General features: G+C 37.6%; 2 protein-coding genes and 1 pseudogene across 2 annotated transcripts; 2 read left to right on the top strand and 1 right to left on the bottom strand.

The window, feature by feature from the left end:
- Window positions 1–1,589: 1,589 nt before the first annotated feature.
- Window positions 1,590–2,519, bottom strand: LOC130831642 (olfactory receptor 2J3-like). Its single transcript, XM_057699955.1, has one exon. It carries the CDS (start codon window positions 2,517–2,519, stop codon window positions 1,590–1,592), a length of 930 nt encoding a protein of 309 aa, XP_057555938.1.
- Window positions 2,520–10,193: 7,674 nt separating this feature from the next.
- On the top strand, window positions 10,194–10,791 carry LOC130830828 (protein tyrosine phosphatase type IVA 1-like; annotated as a pseudogene).
- Window positions 10,792–25,053: 14,262 nt separating this feature from the next.
- LOC130831863 (olfactory receptor 10C1-like) lies at window positions 25,054–26,016 on the top strand. Its single transcript, XM_057700314.1, has one exon. The coding sequence runs from the start codon at window positions 25,066–25,068 to the stop codon at window positions 26,014–26,016; it is 951 nt and encodes a 316-aa protein (XP_057556297.1). The 5' UTR covers window positions 25,054–25,065.
- The last annotated feature ends 387 nt before the right edge of the window (window positions 26,017–26,403 follow it).

Here is a 26,403-nt window from a genome sequence, read left to right as displayed (position 1 = left end):
GTCCCAAACAATAAGATTTCTGTAAGTACAAAACGGTTCAAAGAATTAAGCTATGTCTTTTAAGTCTTTAAACGTTTTTTTGCTCTGTGATGGTTCACTCTATGTGTCCCCAATTATTTACCAGAAATTCTTTTATAGACATGATTCTTGGTTCTGCATTTCTTGGACAGTAGGTTAGGGACAAATGAATATACCCCATATTATTGTTTATGCCTAGTTGGACATAAAGAAAGAATCACAGACACACAAAGAAGACAAAGATACCAGAATCAATGTAACTGCAAGCCACACAGGAAACTGAGGGGAAGATTTGGGATGTGTTTTTCATTTAATAATTTAGGGGAAAAGGTTTGAATCAGTCATATCTAAACTTTAGAGGCCCCCAAAACTAAAACAGACATTTAGGTTACCATACAAAACTCAAGTGTTGCCAAGATTTTACTTTATTCCTTATTCCACTTTAGCTCAATCTGAGTGCAGTTTAAAGTATTACATACATAGTACACTTATGTGAGATGGAGATGGTAGCAATAATACAGGTAACAAAACTATTACTTTAATTAAAAAAATACATTTCTTTATTTGAAAAATATATAAGTTGATTTTCATAATAAACTTTCTAACCACAAATATTCAAATCATATTGAGCTTAAAAAGGAAAAAAAACTAACATTTTCATACAGATTTTATCACAAAATTTTTCCAAATATTTTCAAGTAATTCTTTCAAATATCCATCGGATTCATCAGCTCATTTTTCAGAGCCTAGTACTATGTCTGCCTCAGATATTCCTTATTGTTTCCTGGGTTCTGCAGGTGTTCCAAGCACTTACTTCACCCCGATAGCCTATGATGATCTTTATTTTACAAGCTATATATCACAGCTTTACAACTGATTTCCACCTCCTTTCTACTTCTCACTGACTTGAAAAAAAGAGCAATGTGAGATGCTTACTTCTGCTGCACTACTGAGAGCATTTCTTACTATGATTCATAAAACTGATTTTCTTACTAATGATATTGTGCCATATTCTAGGCTTTTTTAATTAATATCATCTTGGGGGGAGGGTTGGGGTGGGATGAAATGGGAGATGGGGTTACCATACATATATTACTACTAAGAAAAAACTATCAAATTGTACACTTTAAATATATGCAGTTTATTGTATGTCAATTATATCTCAATAGAAGTCCTTAAAAAAAAAGAACTAAAAAAAAGAAAAAGAATATCTCTTCACAGGAATTACACCTGAATTTTATCAATTTTTGCAACAAATTCTATGCTTCATTTTCAACTAAGAAAATGATACTTTTATTTTTTTAGGTTTGTGCACTGAAAAAATTAATATTGATATTTGATCCACATTTTACATGGCTGCTTTCTCCACTAAAGAGTGTTTAGTATTTAGGCAGACTGTGTTTAATTCATATCTGCTACCACAAACTCTGTGACCTCATAAGAGTACACGCTCAATAAGTGCTAATACAATGAGTGAATGAAAAAGTGGCTGATGAATGGATGGGTAGATGAACCACTGGTGAAGAGATGCCCCATTGCACTGTTAATGTTACAAGTATACCAGATCACTCTCACCCCATTAGTCTCTTTACTGCCCCTCTTACATCTCTGTTTCTGAGAGTGTAGATTAGTGGGTTGAGGCTAGGTGTGACAACAGTATAAAAGAGGGCAATGAACTTGCCTTGATCTTGAGAATTTCCTGATGGTGGCTGGAGGTATATGCACATGACTGGAATGAAAAAGAGGGATACAACCATAAGATGGGCTCCACATGTCCCAAAGACTTTCTGAAGTCCAGTTGTTGACTGCATCCTCAGCACTGCCCGGGCAATGGCACCATAGGAGCTGAGTATCAGGATGAGAGGTATGAGAACAAAAATGGAGCTCGTGACTATGAGGGTCAGCTCATTAGCATGGGTACCAACACATGACAGTCGCAGCAGTGCTGGAACTTCACAGAAGAAATGGTCCACTTGGCGATGTCCACACAGGGGCACCCAAAAGGTAAATAAGGAATGAAGTGCTGAGGTGGTAAAGCCACTTACCCAAGAAGCCAAAGCCAAAAGGCAGCAGAAACGAGGGTGCATGAGGACAGTGTAATGCAAGGGTTTACATACAGCTGCATAACGGTCATAGGACATCACCATCAATAACACACATTCTGTGCATCCCAGTGCAAGGACAAAATAAAGTTGAATCATGCAACCATTGTAAGAGATGGTTTTTTCTTGGCTCCAGAGATTGATCAGCAACTGAGGAATGGAGCTGGTGGTGTAGCAGAGATCCAGAAGAGAGAGGTTTGAGAGGAAGAAATACATGGGTGTGTGGAGATGGGAGTCCAGGTATGACAAGATAAGGATGAACAGGTTGCCTATCAATGTCATCAAGTAGAACGTCAAGACAACCACAAAGAGAACTAACTCTAGATGAGGCCATTTAGAAAAACCCAGTAGAACAAAGTACCCTTCAGAAGTTGCATTCATTTTTCCATCATCATTCATTTCTTGTTACCTGAGGAAAGAATCACATACACCCTAAAAACGTAAGGAAATACTCCAAGAACCATAGAGACACATGAAAAAGAAACAGAAGCCAGTTTGAAGGTCCTACCACTGTTCAATTCTATGACAATTTGTGCATTAAAAGAAACTATGATACTAATGAGTTGAAAGAAATAAGAATCCACAAACTAATACTGATAAATAAAAGAATAAATAAATAGTGGAGAAGAGAAAGCTATTCCTGTCAGCAGGATCCTAAATAATAAATATACAAGGAATTGTGGAGTTAGAAAAACATAACTGCATGCTAAAAACTAGTGAATGAAGATATAAAAAGCAATTTACATCGTCTGAAATATCTCCCCACAAATTAGTTGTTAATTACCAAATGAAAAATAGCAGACTTTACAATAGAAAAACCTGGTGGACATCACCAGAGCAAAATAATCAATGCTAACATCACCAATGTTGAGACAAACCAAGATCATGTGATTACTGATATGATGCTCTGAACAGGACATAAAGTCATTGCTCTGAACGAGACATAATGTCACTTAAGTCATATTCCTGCCAAAAATGCACAGCTTGATGCTAGTAATGAAGAAACATGAGACAAACTCACATTGAGACATGATGGACAAGACAGCTGGCCTGCAATGGACAAGACAAATTCTGCAATGAAGAATGTGAAATGAAGATAGATGATAGATAATAGATACATAGATACATATGTGATTGATGGATAAATAGATAGATGTGAGAAGGCGGGGGATAAAATAGATGAGAGAGAGAGGATGGGTGGGTGATAGAATAAATCTTTTAGGCAGAATGTGAACTATTGCTGAATCTGGTTAAAACATTAATAGTAGTTTTTTATACCACTCTTGCAACTTTTCTGTAAATTTGATAATTTACCAGAATAAAAAGTTAGAAAAAGTAAATATAAAGGTTTTTTTTTTACTTCTATATTTCATCCAGATATTTGCCCTATTATAGAAAAATAACTTCCTAACTATTGAGTTCTTCTCACTCATCCAAGGGTGACATCTGGATAAATAGTAACTTGAAAATTCCTAACATAACCAAAGAAGAATACTTCCATGAAACAAATAACCTTTTTTTAACAAATAGCTTTAGTTTTCTTCTCAGCATTTTCAGGCAATTGCCAGTGATGTGATTATAGAAAACAGAATTGCAATCCCAATAATCTTACATATAGATTAAAAGATACAATGAACAATATCAGATTTATTTATGATTTCAAGATGTTTATATAGGGTGAAAAATATTAAGCTTTAGTTAAATATTCTTATAGAAAAACTTTTTCTATTTGTTTAGTTGCATACCCAGCTTATTTCTAAACTGAAAACTACAGATACAAAAAAAACAGACAAGAAACACATGCACATCAACTTACCAAGCTGAAAATCTTAGTTCACATGACTAGATCTGTGAAATAGATGGGGAGACCAGTGATTAAATGTCTCCAAAAAGATATATGAATATAACTAATTTGAAAAGAGAAATTTTTAGGAAAAGGAAGATAGAAAGTCATTGAGAAACCAAAGAAGCACAAAAAGGTGTGAGGATGGAGGAAGATGGATAGTAAACTGACTAATGGTGCTTAAAGTTGAAAGTGTACATATATATATCACAGGGCTGAGAAAAAGGAACACAGGGCCTGAAGAAGTTTTCTACATTATTTCTCTTTCTTTAGAACAATAACTGAGACAATATTTAAATTCTTTTTTTCCTTTTATTATCATTTTATTTTTTTTTTATTTTTATTGGAATGTAATTGCTTTACACTCTTGTACCAGTTTTTGAGGTACACCAAGGTCAATCATTTGTATTTATACACATATCCCCATATCCCCTCCCTCCCTCAACTCCCCCCCCCACCCTCCCCATCCCAGTTCTCCAAGGCATCATCCACCCTCGAGTTGAATTCCCTTTGCTATATAGCAACTTCCCACTGGCTATCTATTTTACAGTTGGTAGTATATATATGTCTATGCTACTCTCTCACTTCATCTCAGCTTCCCCTTCACCCCCCGCCCCCCCGAAACCTCAAGTTCTCCAGTCCATTCTCTGCATCTGCATCCTTATTCTTGTCTTGTCACTGAGTTCATCAGTACCATTTTTAGATTCCATATATGAGTTAGCATACAATATTTGTCTTTCTCTTTCTGACTTACTTCACTCTGTATGACAGACTCGAGGTCTGTCCACCTCATGACATATAGCTCCATCTCATTCCTTTCTATAGCTGAGTAATATTCCATTGTATATATATGCCACATCTTCTTTATTCATTCATTTGTTGATGGGCATTTAGGTTGTTTCCATGTCCTGGCTATTGTAAACAGTGCTGCAATAAACATTATGGTACATGTTTCCTTTGGGATTATGGTTTTCTTTGGGTATATGCCCAGTAGTGGGATGACTGGATCATATGGTAGATCTGTTTTTAGTTTTTTAAGGAACCTCCAAACTGTTTTCCATGGTGGTTGTACCAACTTACATTCCCTTTTCTCCACATCCTCTCCAGCATTTATTGTTTCTAGATTTTGTGATGATGGCCATTCTGATCGGTGTGAGGTGATACCTCATTGTGGCTTTGACTTGCATTTCTCTGATGATTAGTGATGTTGAGCATCTTTTCATGTGTTTGTTGGCCATCTGTATGTCTTCTTTGGAGAAATGTCTGTTTAGGCCTTCCGCCCATTTGTGGATTAGGTTATTTGCTTTTTTGGTATGAAGCTGCATGAGCTGTATGTATATTTTGGAGGTTAATCCTTTGTCCATTGTTTCATTGGCAACTATTTTTTCCCATTCTGAGGGTTGCCTTCTGGTCTTGTTTATGGTTTCTTGTGCTGTGCCAAAGCTTTTAAGTTTCATGAGGTCCCATTTGTTTATTCTTGATTTTATTTCCATGATTCTAGGAGGTGGGTCAAAAAGGATCTTGCTTTGATGGATGTCACAGAGTGTTCTGCCTATGTTTTCCTCTAGAACTTTTATAGTGTCTGGCGTTACATTTAGGTCTTTAATCCATTTTGAGTTTATTTTTGGATATGGTGTTAGGAAGTGTTCTAATTTCATTCTTTTCCATGTAGCTGTCCAATTTTCCCAGCACCACTTATTGAAGAGGCTGTCTTTTTTCCATTGTATATTCTTGCCTCCTTTGTCAAAGATAAGGTGCCCATATGTGTTTGGGTTTACCTCTGAGTTCTCTGTTCTATTCCATTGATCTTCCTTTCTATTTCTGTGCCAGTACCATACTGTCTTGATCACTATGGCCTTGTAGCACAGTTTGAAATCAGGAAGCCTGATTTCACTAACTCCATCTTTCCTTCTCAAGATTGCTTTGACTATTCGGGGTCTTTTGCGTTTCCATACAAAGTGTAAGATTTCTTGCTCTAGTTCTGTGAAATATGCCATTGATAATTTGATAGGGATTGCATTGAATCTGTAAATTGCTTTGGGTAGTACAGTCATTTTCACTATGCATATGTAAATTCTAATCATAAGTTTTAATGTCTACATATATTTTTATTCTCCAACTTAGAGACGAATTCTGAATATTTACTGAAAACTTTAAATAATTTTATCATTTAATATATTGTGCTTAGAGAATCTTATATTTCTTTTTTGCTAAAAAAAAAATGAAGTGCATTTCATAAATACTAAAGGGAATCAAAAATTATCCGCACTCTGGTTATATTAAAACCTCTGTTGGCTACACTGTCTTATCAGTGCTTTCCTTTCAAGGCTACTGTCTCCCCAGTCACTGCTGTGCAGGTGTGAACATGTTACATCAGTTCATTTGTAACGGCAGTGCAAGTAAAAATGGATGCCCCACTTGTGATTTGCACAAAAGGGCAACATGCATTGATTCGTTTTTTTGCATTCAAAGGGTATGCATGTCCACACGCTTCTGCCCACACTGTCGACACTCTGCAAAAACTTCGTTTTGAGGTGTTAAAGCATCCTCCCTATAGTCCTGATCTTGCTCCACTAAACTTTCACCTCTTTGGTCCCCTGAAAGCAGCCCTACAAGGATGAAGATTCACTTCTGATGAAGAAGTGAAGATAGTGGTGCATTCATGGCTTGCAGCTCAGCTTAAAACATTTTTTAATGAGGGAATATGAAAGCTTGTTGACTGATGGACAAAGTGTATTGAAAAGCAAGGAGATTATGTCGAAAAATGATGTATTTGTCTTTTCTAAAAGCTAATTTAAAAATTCTATAGCCAGAGAACAGATAATTTTTGACTCACCCTCATAGTTATAACTATTAAGTGATGCTTTTTCACTCATTCATAGGAAAGATTAATACCACCTTTTATTATATTGTTATAGTGGCAAGGCATAATAACCACCATTTAAATATCCCTCTTTCTTTCTGTGAAAGTTTGCCTCATTCAACATTGCCACATTATTTCTCCTTCCACAGCCAATTTTCTCTCTCACACTTTCTAATAAGCTATGGCAAAAAAGGAAAGAAATCACATCAGAGCCACCTGTAGTTACCTATTTTGGGGTCTTTTAATTGCTCACATTTTATTAGTGCAACTCTTGAAAAGATGCTAGCAGTAGATAAATGGTTTGAGTTTCAGCAGGAAAGTTAGAAACAGTTTAGCCCCACAACTATAAGACTGATTCAAGGCTTAAAACTCTTAATCGTTAACTAATTGTTACACTAATCTAGACAACTTTCTACAGCCCAGAAAACATGCAGGATAATCAGACAGTACATTGCTTAAAGGAAAAATTTTTGTAATTAAATAGAAGATTAATATAAAGAATTATTAAACTACAGAAGAAGAGTAACTATAAAAAAAAAAAGTAATTAGAACTCTAAATGATATCTTGGCCCAAGGGACAGTATCCAAGAAAGGACAAGCTTGAAAAGAGGCACTTCCTCTGGTAAAGTCCAGACCTCACCAAAGAAGGTGTGGTTGAGTCCACTGGATGGTGAAGAAGTTCACCATGGCTGAATTAAAAAATTGCAATAGTTGAAGAGTAAATTATGAAGATTACTTCAATTAGATGTCACTGCCATTTGAGGGATGATGGGGAAATTCCAAAATTTTTAAAAACTTTCTTAGAATGGGAGATAGTATATGATGAGAAATATAAACCCAAATGCTGTCATTGCTTCTTCTGATGCAGCTATAATTTTCTTCTTCCTCATACAGTTGCAGGAATAACTTAGTACATTAATTAAAACAAAGCAGCAACTCTGACATATATTTATCTGCTGCATGACCCATCCTTCAGCATTCTTATAAAAGTTAGAAAGAGATATGAGACCAAAAAAACAATCAAACAAACAAACAGATGTAAGTTGAAAAAAGGTAGGAACTTTAGGGTTAAAAGTCTTACCAGAGAGGGAAATAAAGACCTCATCAAATCTTGCTTTCATGGGCTGTAGAACAAAATATTTCTTCTCTTCTTTTTAAATAAGATGTTATGGAGGAAATAGTGGTGGACATGAGTTTCTCTTCCCCATTCCCATGTCACTGGCCAGCTTATTTTTTTTCTTGTATTAGTCCTTTAATACCCCTACCTAATGCTTAAGTAGTATTCAAACAACTCCTTTCATTTCTGCCCTTCCTGTGTCTGCCCAATCTATGCCTCTTTATGCATGGACCAATCTGATCTCTGGTTTTCACCTCTTTGAAATCACCAACATAAAAGACTGCCTACATCATATATTCTAATCTATTACATCAATAGCAGAGCCTGAAAACTACCATAATTATCATTGCTACACAAGAGAGAGTCCTGAGTCTACCAAAAAGATCTGGTTTTAGCTGGAAGGAGGAACTCATTAGAGCATTTACTGTGTCAGGGATGGATGCCTTTTCCTAGCGCAAACAGTGCTTTTGTTGAAACAAATAAATATAGTGCTTTGCTTTCCTTGACTGAGGCCACTGGGAGAGTAAATCCCAAAGTAGCAATTAAAGCCCTTCAAGGAGTTGTCCTAGTTAGAACAGTTTCTTGTTTCCTCCCAAAGCAGGGTGGAAAGGGCCAATTGAAACCATGTAGCTGGCTGACTGGTTTCATGAGACTGCCCTTGTGCATGCCCCAATCTGAGCTGAGCAAACACTCACAGTTCCACACGGGAGGGATGGTTGCCATGATGAAGGAAAAAGCTCACCATGAGATGCTATAGCAGCTCAAAACCTAAGTGGCATCTGAGCAGGGAGGTGGCAGTCATTACTGGCACTCACCCAAGCAGACCACATCTCTGATGGCAGCCAGATCACCACACCCAATACACTAACTAATGCTGAATAACCACATCAGCCCCTCTTGCTCCACCAGTGCTCCCCTCTGGGGCTGAGGGGCCAGTGCTGGGAGGGAGAAGAGCACACACTAAAAGGGAATGGAGCCAGCTTGACCCAACCCTCAGGGCTTCTGCTCCAGCAACTTGGGACCCACCACACCCCCAACAGGACTGTGATGGCCACTGAGCAGAGGGGAAGACCTGGCTCATAACTTGGCTCTGGCCCCAGCCCTTTCATTTCTAGACAGCTTTCAGCACACCCTGAGGAAAGACATGACTTGTGTTCATGTCACATCCATCTCTCTCACCAAAGACACTGGGTCCACGCAGACTGTATAGGAATGCTCCCATATAAGGACACCTCTTCAAGACCACCATAGGTAACTTTTTCATCTAATTTCATAGAGATAGAGGAAGTTCAGCAAAATGAGAAGATGAGTAATTTGTCCCAATTGAAAGAGAAAACTCCTGAAAAAACAACTAATGAGACAAAAAATAAACAATTTACTAGACAAAGAATTGAAAGTATTACTAATTCGAATAGTAACTGAATTAGGGGAAAAAATAGATGAACACAGTGAGAATTTTAACAAGGAACTAGAAATTGTAAGACAGAGTCATAGCTGAAGAATACAGTAACTAAAATGAAAACCACACTAGAACAAATTAAAAGCAAACTAGGTGATACAGAAGAATCCATAAGTGATCTGAAAGATAGATTCATGGAAATTACTAAATGAGACTAGCAAAATGAAAAACAAATTTTTAAAAATGAGCTTCCCAGAGCTGCTTGCTGCAGGATCGAGTCCCTGCCCCTGCCGCCACCCCAAGAGGACCACCACCGACCCTGCCCTGCCACCACAGCCTGTGTCACCACCGCCTGGGGGCCAACTGTATGATTAGGCCACAATCTTCAATGAGTAGACATATTCCTAGTTCTGTGCTGTTCTTGGTCACACATTTATGGAGTTTCTGAAGGGCAGTGGAGATTACTGCCAGGTACAGCACGACCATTGTACAGACAGATGAACTGTAGAAATTCATTACTACTCCACCAAGAAGCCCCCATAAGAGTGGTTAACCTGGGCACAGAAGCATTTAATTGAAATCCACAGCGCTGTTACTTGTGGAATTCTGACCTGGATGGGGTAAACCTCAGTGCATTTCCTTTCCATTGCCTCAGTATTACTGGATTGAAGAATTGCTGCTTCTTGTTAGGAGGGTCATTTCATTTCCCATTACTCCCAACTTCATACTCAAAAGCACTGAGAATTTCAAGTAGAATATATTGAAGTAGACGCAGTTTCTTTGTATCATTTCTGTATCCAGTTTTTAAAATTCTTTCATAACCCTATTGTGTGTTTTTTAACTAAATGAACATGGCTCAAATGAACCACCCAGCTCCTGTAGAAGTCACATACAGGAACATGAGATTTCTTATTACACACAATCCAACTAATGCAACTTAAAATTTATAGAGGAACTTCAGAAGTATGGAGTTACCACAATAGTAAGAGTATGTGAAGCAATTTATGACACTATTCTTGTGGAGAAAGAAGGCATTCATGTTCTTGATTGGCCTTTTTTTTTAAAGATTATTTTATCTTTATATTTTTTTATTTTTTTTATTTTTTAATTTTTATTTTTTTGGGCTATGCTGGGTCGATTGGCCTTTTGATGATGGTGCACCATCATCTAACCAGATTGTTGATGATTGGTTAAGCCTTGTGAAAATTAAGTTTCATGAAGACCCTGGTTCTTGTATTGCATTCATTGTGCTGCAGGCCTTGGGAGAGCTCCAGTGCTTGTCACCCTAGCATTAATTGAATGAAATATGACAATGCAGTACAGTTCATAAGACAAAAGCGGAGTGGAGCTTTTAACAGCAAGCAACTTTTGTATTTGGAGTATCATCCTAAAATATGGCTGCACTTCAAAGACTCCAATGGTCATAGAAATGACCATTGTGTTCATTAAAACTAGGGTGCCTGGTGCCCTTGCCTGGAAGTGGAGCCTAAGATGGGATTGAATTTGTCATATATAGTAGCCAACACATTGGCTTGGTGAATAAGTCTGATGAAGCTTCCATAGGAGTGTTGAAAAGAAGTTTTACCAGGCCACAAGCCTGGCAGAATTGCAGCCTCTATGTTTGGGTTATGATCAACCTATTTGGACACTTAGCAAAGGATTCTTGCTGTTAAGCACTTAAAATGTGCTCCTCATTTGTACTAATTGACCTTTCCTGAAGTCATTCCATATTGAGTTATGTATTTAAATGTTTCCATGCCAGACTCTTATCAATATATAAGAAATTTAGAAAGACTAGGTACCAAGATACCCAGTCTGATCCTTGTATACTTTTAGTGTCATATAGAACTAAAATCTCAGGAACTATGAACACCCTGGACTTTATGTGGTTTACTCCTTCCATCATTTCAAACATAGAAAGTAGGATCTGTAAGGTTATTTGCTCACAGTATGTTTACATCTCCCACATTCATACCAGTATACATCTGATTTGCACATTTTTCTTTTAATAACCAAATCTTACAGTGATTATTTAATGTCTTTCTATAAGTCTCATTTTATGCCATTACAGAAAACCTCCATTCTGAAAGTCTACATTGTACAGAAGTGCATATCTTTAATGTCTCCAGACAAGAAACCCTTACAGTTAATTTTAATGTTCGCACTTTGAGGTGCAACTTACAGGGAGGGCCTGAAAAAAATGGGAGGGGGCTACTGAATATTTTTAGTAAAATGTTGCCTTTTGTCTTGTGCAGAACATGTAGACTCTGTGCTTTAATTTAGTAAATACTTTTAAAAGGTAGAAATACTTTTTTTATCATAGCTAAAACAATTCTTAATAATAAAATTTCTGAAATTCTTGTAACTTTTTTCATACTTATCTGAAGTTGTTTACCAACTTATTTTTGTTTGAAGTTTAATTCCCAAACTCTCTTGCAAAAAAAAAAAAAAAAAAAAAAAAGAAGTAAGTATCTACACAAAGTTAAAAATGCTCAGGTTGGTGGTTTAGATATTACTCAAAGAGCATCTCCCAAACAATTCCCTAGAGTGTTGTGTCATCCATGTAATCACCAGGGTAGCTAAGGGAAAATAAAGAGTGGTTGTCTCTGAAAAGTGGTATCAGTGAGTCAAGTGAGCACTGATTGTATGTGTTTTCAAATCTTCTGCATGTGTTAAAGTAGAGGAAAAATCAGTCCAATTTGCAAAAGAAAAAAAATAACAAAAGTAAAAGAATTCTATTTATGTGTATGAAAAAGCAAGATAAATAAAATGTATTGGACAAGAAAAATATACCTTCAGTTAAAATATTAAAATATATATCTTCAGTTAAAGAATAAAGAAAAATCAAATATACTCCAATAAAAAATTTTTAAAAACGAATAAGAAGAAAATATTTTTGTGTCTTTTAAAAGAAATAAATACTTAAGATAAACAGGGAAAAAATGGGTTTCTAATGAATTGAGCAGACATTTAATACTTTATATGCCTTTAATATTTGGGTACTTGACAGTTTGTTTTATTATGTAATTGATAAAATGGTGATGTGTATTAACGTTACCTCAACCATATATTTATACTGCCCAGGAACATGTGGTTATAGTTCTGTGGGAGAAATAATTTGTCAGTGTTCACCAGCTTGTAAAAATCTAGTGTGACAACCTAAACATTAAATAAAGAATGAAATGCATTTTTTTAATGAAAACAATTTAAGGGATTCGGGGACAACATAAAGGGTACCAACATTCACATTATAGGTGTCCCAGAAAGAGGAGAGAGAAGAAAATGGAAAATGGAAATGTGGAGCTGCATCTTGAAGCAAGCAGGGCTGGAGTGTTCCCTAGGTTCAGGTTGGGACATGAGCCTCGGGGGCAGCCACTCATTAAGTTTTCAATCCTCCCTTTCCTCACTGCTTCAGGAGCAAGCAAGTGTGCATATACTCCTCAGGAGTGGAGTCCAAGCTTCCCACAGCCCTTCTGTTAGTCCCACTGGCTCTCCAACCAACCAAGGGGTCTCATCTTTCCTGTATAGGGTGGGGCTGGCTGGATCTGCTCACTTCCTGGGGAGAATCTCTGCCCATGTAACCTCTCTTTTCCTCTGAGTCTCCTCCCAGGGGCACAGGTCCCAACCAGATGGCTTCTCTACCTACGTGATTCCATGTAGATATTTCTTAGAGCCCTGCTTGTAAAAACTATTTCTCCAACTCTCCAACTGGTTTTCAGTGAGAATTGTTCCACATGTAAATGAATTTTATTTATTTATTTATTTATCTATCTATTTATTTATTTATTTACATTTTAAGCTCTTTATTAGAAAATAATTTCTATACACTCTGGTACCAGCTTTTGAGGTACACCAAAGTGAATCAGCTGTATTTATACATATATCCGCTTATTCCTGCCCTCCCGCAACTCCCTCCCACTCTCCCTGTCCTGGCCCTCTAAGGCATCACCCATCATCGAGTTGATCTCCCTTTGTAATACAGCAACTTCCCACTAGCTATCTATTTTACATTTGGTAGTGTATATATTTCTATGCTACTCTCTCACTTCGTCCCAGCTTCCCTTGCCCCCCACCCATCCCCCAACCCCATGTCTTCCAGTTCATTCTCTGCATCTGCATCCTTATTCTTGCCCTGTCACTGGGTTCATCAGTACCATTTTTTTTTTTTTGATTCCATATATATGAGTTAGCATGCAGTATTTGTTTTTCTCTTTCTGGCTTACTTCACTCTGTATGACAGACTCTAGGTTTATCTACCTCATTACATATAGCTCCATTTCATTCCTTTTCATAGCTGAGTAATATTCCATTGTATATACATGCCACATCTTCTTTATCCATTCATCTGTTGATGGGCATTTAGGTTGCTTCCATGTCCTGGCTATTGTAAACAGTGCTGCAATGAACATTATGGTACATGTTTCTTTCTGGATTATGGTTTTCTCTGGGTATATGCCCAGTAGCGGGATTACTTGATCATATGGTAGTTCTATATTTAGTTTTTTAAGGAACCTCCAAACTGTTTTCCAAACTGGCTGTACCAACTTACTTTCTCACCAATAGTGCAGGAGAGTTCCCTTTTCTCCACACCCTCTCCAGCATTATTGTTTCTAGATTTATTGATGATGGCCATTCTGATTGGTGTGAGGTGATACCTCATTGTGGCTTATGACTTGCATTTCTCTAATGATTAGTGATGCTGAGCATCTTTTCATGTATTTGTTGGTCACCTGCATGTCTTCTTTGGAGAACTGTCTATTTAGGTCTTCTGCCCATTTGTGGATTGGGTTATTTGCTTTTTTGGTATTAAGCTGCATGAGCTGCTTGTATATTTTGGACATTAATCCTTTGTCCATTTCTTCTTGTCTTGTTTATGGTTTCTTTCACAGTGCAAAAGCTTCTAAGTTTCATAAGGTCCCATTTGTTTATTCTTGATTTTATTTCCATGATTCTAGGAGGTGGGTCAAAAAGGATCTTGCTTTGATGGATGTCACAGAGTGTTCTGCCTATGTTTTCCTCTAGGAGTTTTATAGTGTCTGGCCTTACATGTAGGTCTTTAATCCATTTTGAGTTTATTTTTGGGTATGGTGTTAGGAAGTGTTCTAATTTCATTCTTTGACATGTTGCTGTCCAATTTTCCCAGCACCACTTATTGAAGAGGCTGTCTTTTTCCATTGTATATTCGTGCCTCCTTTGTAAAAGATAAGGTGCCCATATGTGTTTGGGCTTACCTCTGAGTTCTCTTTCTGTTCCATTGATCTTCCTTTCTATTTTTTTGCCAGTACCATACTGTCTTGATCACTGTGGCCTTGTAGTATAGTTTGAAGTTAGGAAGCCTAATTCCACCAACTCCATCTTTCCTTCTCAAGATTGCTTTGGCTCTTCAGGGTCTTTTGCATTTCCATACAAATCGTAAAATTTCTTGCTCTAGTTCTGTGAAAAATGCCATTGATAATTTGATAGGGATTGCGTTGAATCTGTAAATTGCATTGGGTAGTACAGTCATTTTCAGAAGGTTGATTCTTCCAATCCAAGAACATGGTATGTCCCTCCCTCTGTTTGTATCGTCTTTGATTTCTTTCATCAGTGTCTTATAGTTTTCTGCATACAGGTCTTTTGCCTCCTTAGGCAGGTTTATTCCTAGGTATTTTATTCTTTTTGTTGGCATGGTAAATGGGAGAGTTTCCTTAATTTCTCTTTCTGCTCTTTTGTAGTTAGTGTATGGGAATGCAAGAGATTTCTGGGCATGAATTTTGTATCCTGCTACTTTACTAAATTCATCGATTAGTGCTAGCACTTTCTGGTAGAGTCTTTAGGGTTTTCTACGTATAATATCATGTCATCTGCAAAGAGTGACAATTTTACTTCGTATTTTGCAATTTGGATTCCTTTTATTTAATTTTCTTCTCTGATTGCTGTGGCTAAAACTTCCAAAGCTATGTTGAATAATAATGGTGAGAGTGGGTACCCTTGTCTTGTTCCTGATCTTAGAGGGAATTCTTTCAGTTTTTCACCAGGTAGAACAATGTTGGCTTTTGGTTTCTCATGTATGGCTTTGATTATGTTGAGGTAATTTCCTTCTCTGACCATTTTCTGGAGACTTTCTATCATAAATGGATGTTGAATTTTGTCAAAAGCTTTTTCTGCATCTATTGAGATGATCATATGGTTTTTATCCTTCAATTTGTTGATATGATGTATTACATTGATTGATTTGCATATATTGAAGAATCCTTGCATCGCAGGGATAAACCCCACTTGATCATGGTGTATGATCTTTTTAATGTGCTACTGGATTCTGTTAGTTAGTATTTTGTTGAGGATTTTTGCATCTATATTCATCAGTGATATTGGCCTGTAATGTTCTTTTTTTTGTGACATCTTTGCTTCGCTTTGGTATCAAGGTGATGGTGGCCTCGTAGAATGAGTTTGGGAGTGTTCCTCCTTCTGCTATATTTTGGAAGAGTTTGAGAAGGATAGGTGTTAGCTCCTCTCTAAATATTTGATAGAATTCGCCTGTGAATCCATCTGGCCCTGGGCTTTTGTTTGTTGGGAGATTTTTAATCACAGCCTCAATTTCTGTACTTGTGATTGGTCTGTTCATAGTTTCTATTTCTTCCTGGTTCAGTCTTGGAAGATTGTATTTTTCTAAGAATTTATCAATTTCTCCTAGGTTATCCAATTTATTGGCATACAGTTGCTTGCAGTAGTCTCTCATGATCTTTTCTATTTCTGCAGTGTCAGTTGTTACTTCTCCTTTTTCATTTCTAATTCTGTTAATTTGCATCTTCTCCCTTTTTTTCCCGATGAGTCTGGCTAATGGTTTATCAATTTTGTTTATCTTCTCAAAGAACCAGCTTTTAATTTTATTGATCTTTGCTATTGTTTCCTTCCTTTCTTTTTCATTTATTTCTGATCTGATCTTTATGATTTCTTTCCTTCTGCTCCCTTTGGGGTTTTTCGTCATTCTCTAATTGTTTTAGGTGTAAGGTTAGGTCATTTATTTCATATTTTTCTTGTTTCTTGAGGTAGGACTGTATTGCTATAAACTTCCCTCTTAGAACTGCTTTTGCTATCTCCCATAGGTTTTGGTTTGTTATGTTTTCATTGTGGTTTGTTTCTAGATATTTTTTGATTTCCTCTTTGATTTCTTTAGTGATTTCTTGGTTGTTTAATAGTGTATTGTTTAGCCTCCATGTGGTTGTATTTTTTACAGTTTTTTTCCTGTAACTGATATCTAGTCTCATGGCATTGTGGTCAGAGAAGATGCTTGATATGATTTCAATTTTCTTGAATTTACCAAGGCTTGATTTGTGACCCAAGATGTGATCTATCCTGAAGAATGTTCTGTGTGCACTTGAGAAGAAAGTGTATTCTGTAGTTTTTGGATGGAATGTCCTATAAATATCAATTAAGTCGAGATGGTCTAATGTGTCATTTAAAACTTGTGTGTCCTTATTTATTTTCTGTGTGGATGATCTGTCCATTGATGTAAGTGGGGTGTTAAAGTCTCCTACTATTATTGTGTTACTGTCGATGTCCCCTTTTATGGCTGTTAGCATTTGCCATATGAATTGAGGTGCTCCTATGTTGGGTGCATAGATATTTACAATTGTTATGTGTTCTTCTTGAATAGATCCCGTGATCATTATGTAGTGTCCTTCCTTGTCTCTTGTAATAGTCTTTACTTTAAAGTCTAACTTGTCTGATATGAGTGTTGCTACTCCAGCTTTCTTTTTACTTCCATTTGCATGGAACATCTTTTTCCATCCCTTTACTTTCTTCCATCCCTTTACTTTCTTCCATCCCTTTACTTTCAGTCTATATGCATCCCTTGGTGTGAAGTGGGTTCCTTGTAGGCATTATATATACGGGTCTTGTTTTTTTATCCATTCAGCCAGTCTGTGTCTTTTTGTTGGAGCATTTAATCCATTTACATTTAAGGTGATTATTGACATGTGTGTTCCTATTACCATTTTCTTAATTGTTTTGCATTTGTTTTTGTAGGTGTTTTCCTTCTCTTGTGTTTCCTACTCAGAAAAGTTCCTTTAGCACTTGTTGTAAGGCTGTTTTGGAGGTGCTGAATTCTCTTAACTTTCACTTGTCTGTAAAGCTTTTGATTTCTCTGTTGAATCTGAATGAGATTCTTGCTGGGTAGAGTATACTTGGCTTGTAGGTTTTTCTCTTTAAAGACTTTCAGTATATCCTGCCATTCCCCTCTGGCCTGCAGAGTTTCTACAGAAAGATCTGCTGTTATCCTTATGCGTTTTCCCTTATATGCTATTTGTTGCTTTTCTCTTCCTGCTTTTAATATTTTCTCTTTGTGTTTAATTGTCGTTAGTTTGATTAATATGTGCCTCGGTGTATTTCTCCTTGGGTTTCTTCTGTTTGGGACTCTCTGCACTTCTTGGACTTGATTACGTCCTTTCCCATGTTGGGGCAATTTTCTGCTATAACCTCTTCAAATATTTTCTCAGACGCTTTCTTTTCTTCTTCTTCTTCTGGGATGCCTATGATTCAAATGTCGGTGCGCTTAATGTTGTCAACAAGGTTTCTGAGACTGTCTTCCATTCTTTTTATTCTTTTTTCTCTTTCCTGCTCTGTGGCAGTTATTTCCCCTATCCTATCTTCCAACTCACTTATTCTTTCTTCTGCCTCAGTTATTCTGCTGTTTATACCATCTAGAGTACTTTAATTTCGGTTATTTTGTTGTCCATTACTGTTTGTTTGCTCTTTAGTCCTTCTGAGTCCTTATTAACTGTTTCTTGTATTTCCTCTATTTTGTGGTCAAGATTTTGGATTATCTTTACTATGGTTATTCTGAATTCTTTTTCAGGCAATTTTCCTATTTCCTCTTCATTTATTTGGTCTTGTGGGTTTTTTTCCTGCTCCTTTGCCTGCATGGTGTTTCTTTGTTTTCTCATTGTGTCTAATTTATAGGATTTGCTCTCTCTTTTCCCGATGCTGCCTAGTAGTAATTCCTCTTGTTTCTGCCCTCTGTCCCCTGTGGTGGGGTTTGTCCAGTGTCTTGAGTAGGCTTCCTGGTGGGGGGGTCTGGTGTCTGCTTTCCAGTGTGTGGCTCTGTGTCTTTTCTCTCTGATGAGCAGGGCCATGTCAGGTGGTGTATTTAGGGTATCTGTGAGGTTAATATGGCTTTAGGTAGTCTGTGTGCTGATGGGTGGATTTGTGTTCCTTTCTTGTTTGTGGTTTGCTGTTAGGTGTCCAGCACTGGCAGTTGCAGACAGTCATACGAAGCCAAGTCTTAGACTCTGATATAGGGCTCCATGAGATTTCTCTGCATTTAATCTTCCCTGTGTCTTAGGACTCCCTAGTAGTCTAGCATCCTGGATTCAGTGCTCCCTCCCCAGAGCCTCCTAGCTGACTTCTGGTGGAGTCGTCCAGACTTCAGGGGTTGCTTGTCCTGGCAATAAAGGGGTTTAAAGAAGACTGTCCCAGCCCCAGACTAATGGCAGAGTGTTGAGTCAAACAAATACTAAGTCAAGGAAACACAGACATGTATAAGACACACAAGTACTGAACCCAATAGAACATAAGGCACTAGAAAGACCTGACAGAAGAACCCCAGTATTCCATCAGACAATCAAAGAGAAAACCAACAGAAATTCAAAACCAAAAAAAAAAAAAAAAAAACACACACACACAAACACAAATCCAGGAAGATTTTGAAAGCTAGTATCAAATATAATAAAGAGCGAAAGTACCACCAGACGAACTGAAGATTCTCAGAATGAAATCAGGCAATTATACTTAGAACTAAGATAAAGACAAAACCTAATAATAAAAACCAAAGCAGTGTGTCATCTGGAGAATAAAGCAAGGAAACAAAGCAGACCAATAGTATTGCTTATAAGTATATTAAGATAAAAGAAACTAAAATAGGATAGAAGACAGGGCAACAGAAGAATGTAGTGTGACTGGAAATATGAAAAGAAAACGAAAGAAATAGAAATGTATAAAAGATAGAGATGAAAAGAAGGTAGGAGAGATGCAGTCAACACTACAAAGAACTTAGCTAGAAATAGAAATATATAAAAAGGCTAAAAATAAAAATAGAATAAAAAATAGAATTTAAAAAATGTTATAAAATGTGTAGATCCCTTAGGACTAAGATCATAATTTAAAAATTTAAAAAAAAACTAGAACTGACCAGAATGGACCAGAACAATAGAATCAATAATAATATTTCTGTTTCCTTGGGGTCTCAGCTGCAAGTGTCCTACACTACCTTGGGTTTTTTGTATTACTCTGCAACCAGCAGAGCTTCCTTTATTATTCGTCTGTAAGTGCCTGTGTGTGGAGAGAGAGAGGGTACAATAGCGGCTCCTTCCCCTGTGAGTGAGTGAGCAGTGGTGTCCTGCCTGGGTCATGGTAGCTCGGGTGGCTTGGGCCAAGAGAGTGACTCCAACCACGGCTCCTCCCCCCTGCTACAACTCCTCCAGGGCACCCTGCCTGGGTCATGGCAACTCAGTCAGCCATAGTGGTGCCTGTTGCAGAGGGACGCTGGTGGCTCAGGTGTAAACAGAATGTCTCCAGAGCTGGGCCACTCTGCGGACTTTTAGCTCTCAGCTGCAGGCACTCTAGGCCAGCCCCACCCGGGGGCCTTTGTTATCCCTGAGCGCATTAGCCAGGCCCAGAGGGGTCCTTCCTTTGTCCATCACAGGCACAGAGAGAAAGAGAGAGACTATACCTGCAGCTCCTCCCCCCTGCTTGTGAGTCAGCAGTATCAAGCTGCCACCATGGCTGCCCAGCTTTCTGTGGTAGGTACTCTCTGCTGCAGATTTCTTCCCTCCTGTCCTCTCAGTCCGTCTCCCCACTGCCAACAATGTTTCTCACCCTGAACCAGTTCTCCAGTTCCCACATTCCAGCTCCCAGACCCCCTGTTGAGCTGTGAACCAATGTCTCAGTGTGGGCACGCTGAGCCATGGTGCGGACCCTCTGTGTGTTTCTCACTCTTTCCCGTCTGCCACAGCTCAGCTGCTTCACCCTCTTTGAACAGTCCCAAATGCCTCCCTTCTGACCCAGGGAAATTCACCATTGGAGAAGGGGTTTCCCCATCAGATAAGGGACATTTCCCTGAATTCAGCAATCTCCCCTCTGTTTCAGGTCCCCCCACCCCGGGGTATGGGACCCATCCCTTTCCTTTCTTCTCCACCTCTTTCTCCTTTTTTTTTTCCCCTCTGTCCTACCCAGTTATGTCAGGATCTTTGCAGTTCTTTCTGGTGTCCGAGGTCATTTGCTGGTGCTCAGCTAGTTCTCTGTGGGAATTATTGCATCTTTTGGTGTATTCCTGATGCATCTGTGGAGAGGGATGCATTCCACATCCTTCTACTTCACCGCCATCTATCTTCTCCTATTTATTTTTTATTTATTGGCTACATTGGATCTACATTGCTGTGCATGGGCTTTCTGTAGTTGTGGAGAGCAGGGGCTACTCTTCATTGCAGTGCCAGAGCTTCTTATTGCAGTGGCTTCTCTTGTTGCAGAGCACAGGTTCTAGGCACGCAGGCTTCAGTAGTTGCAGGGCATGGGCTCAATAGTTGTGGGCTCTAGAGTACAGGCCCAGTAGTTGTGGCCCACAGGCTTAGTTGTCCCAAGGCATGTGGGATCTTCCCGGAGCAGGGCTCGAGCCCATGCCCCCTGCATTGGAAGGTGGATACTTAATGACTGCACAACTAGGGAAGTCCTGTAGATGCATTTTTGATGTCTTCATTGGGGAAAGGAGTTCCCTGTCTTCCTATTCTGCCATCCTGCTCTCTTCCTGTGCATAATTTGTCCAACGGGGCTACAATAAGGGGAATTTTCTATCCAAATGACAACTTCCTCTACCCTAGTTTTTCTCCGTTGCCTTTATATCATATCAATAATAGGTATTCAGTACCTTACCCACTTTTTTACATAATTTACACAATAAGTATTCAGTACCATACAGGTTTTTCATCATCCTAATATATATCTTTGACTCTTGGTTTTGTTGATTACTTCTGATAGAAACAAATAGGCACTTTGTCAAACTCATGTGCAACTAGAAGATTGTTATGATTTATTAATTTGAGTCTTTCATAATAATCAGAATAAATACTAACTGCATCAATATAATATGAAAGTTACTTATGTTGTTTTCATAATTATTTTTGATGACTACTTAGTTTAATTCAAACAAAAGTTTAAGGTCTGAGTATTTCATAATAAGAGTATAGCATGGTTACATACATATTTGGGTCCAGTAGTACATTTCTCTTGAATTAATATCACATTTTGTACACAGTGTATGATAGCACGTACGTATAATATGTTATTCATTATATTTTACTGTTGATTTACTTTTACTTTTGTTTTTACATTACTGTTTATATTTATTTATTTTGCTTCCTGAATGTTCATATTCACTCTCAAATAGAGACAGACCTGTCCATGGCAATTCTTGAGAGATAGAATCAAACTAATTTCTGTCACTCTAGTGAGAAGAATATATCTCCTGGGGAAGGGAGACAGAATAAGGATTCAAAACAAGGAGAAGAAATGAAGTAAAACAAATTCATATATACATTTTTTAAGACAAAAAAGGTTCAAATACATCATCATGTAATCAGCAGAGCCCTGCATGCTTGTGTGCGTGTATGTGTGTGTGTGGAGCTGAGGGCATTGCTAGGAGGGACATAATGCTCCCTCAGGTGACACAGAATCTTCCTGAGATTAGACATGGTCCTGACTACAACAAAAGCTTCTCAGCGCATAGTCTTAGAAGTGAGGATTAGAGAGATTTACATCCTCTGAATTTTGGGAGGTTATATGGCGACTGTACAGACAAAAATAGGGAGTGGCTTCATCAGAAGCTAATACCATCTACTTTTTTCCTCAAATATTAGAATTAAAGGTATGTGAGTGGATTAAAATGTGAAAATGGATAGACAACACCCAGAGCATTACTCAGTTCTGGACATTAATTAGTTATTTTCTTCTTCTCCTAAGAGTATAAAGATTTACTCAGTTTGCCAGTATTTGTCATAAAACTGCTGAAAGTTGTTCTAAATTAATTATTTTACAGGAAATAGATAGATCTCTTATTGTTGGGTAGTGGAAATGCCTAGATTATCCTGTACATGTTACTACAAATGATAACATAGTTTCTGCTGGGTTATGTGAAGGTATTACCCGGCTAAATATTAGGTCCTTGATGAAACAACTATGGGTAAATTGTAGAAAGCAATGGGAAATCATCTCTACAATCTTTAATGACCAACTTATACAAATTGTAGTTACTATTCAAGAATTTTAGAAATGACAATTTCAGAATAACAAGGGTTAATATTTATTGAGTTTTTCTTGTATTCCAGGCACTGTACTGTTTCAGGTAAAATATGTAACAATGTCTCATATGTTTTCCTTTGCCTATAAGGATAAAAAGAAACTTTTCATTATGAAAACAGAGAGTAATAAGGGACTGAGTCAGTTAAGGAATATTTCTAATTATGTGGAGCTGACCCAAAATGAAGCACTTATGCTGGATTATTTCCAAAGCAGAACTATATAGAAGGTACTTGTCCTAGATCTTGGGGCTGGGTAATGTGGCACAAGAAGCCAAGCCACTGAGCTTTTAAACTTATTTTGTCTCCTTCCTCTGTTTTTTTCATACATACAACTATCACTGAAACTCCATCTCAAAACTTAAAACTTCGGAATCTTTTCAGCGTTCATTCACTTAATCTTTTATTACACTGAGTAGGAACAGACAAATACAATTTATCACTGGGCATGAAACTCCTATGTCTTGAGATTAATATCACACTGCATATTTGGTAGATGACTGACTCTAAATATAGGTTATATTTATAGACTGGTAATAATAGAGAATATTGCATGGAGCATCCTATGAATTCATTAATATGAGGCTTTTAAAGAGCAAGTGGTTTTGATGCTGATAAAGTGCATTTTAATTCCTTATTTTTCATTCATGGTTTGCCTCTATAACGTTTGCATCTTAACTCAAAATAACTTGGCAAGAAAGAGAGGAAGAAAAAAAAAAGAAAGATAGGAAGGACTTCATCATTCTTCCTTCACAAAGAAATGATGGATCAGAAACTTTAATTCGAGAAAATGTATCAGGTGAGAGACAGAAGAATGTCCATGCCAAATTGTTGTACTACCTGTGATGCTCCTGACACCTGGCTTGAGCATCTCACTCTCTTTCTATAGGCAATGATGAAAATTAAACGTTCTTTATATGTACATAAAGCTGACCTCTACTTCATGGATCTCATGATCCCTGGACAAAAGTCAACAGAGAGTAAATCCTGAAATCAATAGAAAGTGTAATGAAAAAAATCAGATTTTACCTGGTGTAGTATTATTCCCAGTGACAGGGAGGCGGAAGGGAATTTAACTACATTTATTTGTATTCTCACCTATTTATTTCTGTATGATTTAATAGTTATTTCTAGACAGACTATCATTCTTTATCAGTTTAAATATCAGAAGCACTCAAAGACCTTAACTATCTTGGACATCTTATTTTTTCAACTGTCTCTGAACTTTGTGAGGTTTTAAAAAGTACTTATCACAGGATGATTTTTTTATCCTGTGAGACTGTTGAATGACTAACAGCATGCATTTGCCTTTGTGCAGTTAGCCCTCCCTGTGTAGATTTCTCCCATTCCCCACATCCCCTGACTCCCACCTCCCAACATAGGCATTTGCATTTACTGTCTACAGTCTAAACTGGACAAAGGTAATTATGAAGTGAAATCTTTGTGATGTCACTACTTAAGAAAGAGCCAGGCATTCTCCTTTTCTGGTTGGGATTTCCCCCTCAGTCCTTCCTTCAGTGTCACTGAGGAAATTGCAGTTCCTCCCAGATACAGGAAGAAAGAATTAGTAAATAACATATCTGTGTATTTAACTGACAACACAGATGACAACTTCTCCACATCGAGAGTTTTCTACGCAACTGCATGGTCTATGATTGAGAAGTCAGGATATTTACAAAAATGTTTTGGGCTAAAAAAATATAAGTAAACTATGTCACTGTTTTCTTTGCCAAACGTTAAATGAATTGTGTTGTTACATGGGAAATATAGACATTAAATTATATTAATTAATTTAATTAGCTATAATGCAAAGTAAACGTTTATAAATGCTTTAATATAAGTGTAAATACATTATAATAGATTACTTGATGTGCAAGCAAATTTTTCAACAATCATATCCATTGAGGGATCCAGTAATTCTGCAGAATTATTTAATGTATAACAGAATTTTGATTCAGTCCATTTGTTTCCATCCTTTTTTTTTTCATTGTTTAATCCCAGTAGCTGCAAAATACTCTGAAAATACTCTGTGCTCAATAAATACTTGTTGAATGAATGAGTGAAGAAAGGAAGTCAGTGGCAAAATAATGGGAAAGAAATAGATATGAGAAGACCTTTATTTGATAATAAAATGAAGGGATGCACACAAACTATGCTGAAATTTTTTTTCCATTTTATGCCTGCTAACTAGATATATTTAGGATAAATCAACTGGGACAGTAAACATAGAATAGGATTTGGCTTCAGGATGAATGTAACTTCCAAACTTTTTAAATTTTAGAATTATAGGTAAGAAATTGATCCCTGTGACTCACTAGAGCTTCTCAAGAGTAATATAAAGACATATTTCTATCTGAAAGAATCTTTCTGATGACTTTATCTTTCTTTTTTTTAGGTCATGAGCCTCAATTGTTCCTTGTGGCAGGACAACAGCATGTCTGTGAAACACTTCGCATTTGCCAAATTCTCTGAGGTCACCGAACAGTGTTTCCTTTTATTTACCCTCATCCTACTCATGTTCTTTGCATCACTGACAGACAATGCTCTCATAGCCCTTACCATCTGGACCAACCCAGTTCTCCATACCCCCATGTACTTCTTCCTGGCCAACTTGTCTCTCCTGGAGATTGGCTACACTTGCTCTATCATACCCAAGATGCTGCAGAGCCTTGTGAGTGAGGCCCGAGGAATCTCTCGGGAGGGTTGTGCTACACAGATGTTTTTCTTTGCATTATTTGGTATCAGTGAGTGCTGTCTTTTGGCAGCCATGGCTTTTGACCGCTATATGGCCATATGCTCCCCACTTCACTATGCAACACGAATGAGTCGTAGAGTGTGTGTCCATTTGACAGTGGTTTCTTGGGGAGTAGGTTGCATAGTAGGCTTGGGCCATACCAACTATATTTTCTCTTTGGACTTCTGTGGCCCCTGTGAAATAGACCATTTCTTCTGTGACCTCCTCCCTATCCTGGCACTAGCCTGTGGGGATACATCCCATAATGAGGCTGCAGTCTTTGTTGCAGCCATCCTTTGCATTTCCAGCCCATTTTTATTAATCATTGCTTCTTATGGAAGAATTCTAGCTGCTGTGCTGATCATGCCCTCCCCTGAAGGCCGCCGAAAAGCTCTTTCCACCTGTTCTTCCCACCTACTTGTAGTAACACTCTTCTATGGCTCAGGATCTGTCACCTACTTGAGACCTAAGGCTAGCCATTCACCAGGAATGGATAAACTCCTGGCCCTCTTCTATACAGTGGTGACCTCCATGCTCAACCCTATCATCTATAGTTTACGGAACAAGGAAGTCAAGGCAGCTCTTCGGAGAACTCTGGGCAAGAAAAAATTTTAACTCACACGTCAAAACCTGTGAGGACCACACAAATTGCTCTTTAAAAATATGCACACTCGACCTAAGAGGAAAGAAAGAAAGAAAGAACGAATGAAAGAAAAGGAAGGGAGGGAGGGAGAGAGGGAGGAAGAAAAAATGTACTTGTCAATCTGTTTTGTAAGAACCTTCTTTAATAATTGTGATTGTAACAGTGATTGTAATTTTGGAAACAGCTCTCTTCTTATAGCTAAAGTTCTGATTGCCAAATTCTGGAAGGAAGTTGGCTACCAAAGAATTTTAAGAGGTAAGTCCAACACTAGACTGGTTTTCCAAAATATTTCGGTTTAGGCTAAAGTACAGACTTGGAGTATAAATTACCAGGTTATATTTCAAAAGCCTAGGAAATTC

Source organism: Hippopotamus amphibius, chromosome 11 (assembly GCF_030028045.1).
Source record: "Hippopotamus amphibius kiboko isolate mHipAmp2 chromosome 11, mHipAmp2.hap2, whole genome shotgun sequence".
Taxonomy (NCBI): domain Eukaryota; kingdom Metazoa; phylum Chordata; class Mammalia; order Artiodactyla; family Hippopotamidae; genus Hippopotamus; species Hippopotamus amphibius.
Note: the sequence above shows the minus strand (reverse complement) of the source record. Positions and strands in the feature narration are given on the sequence as shown.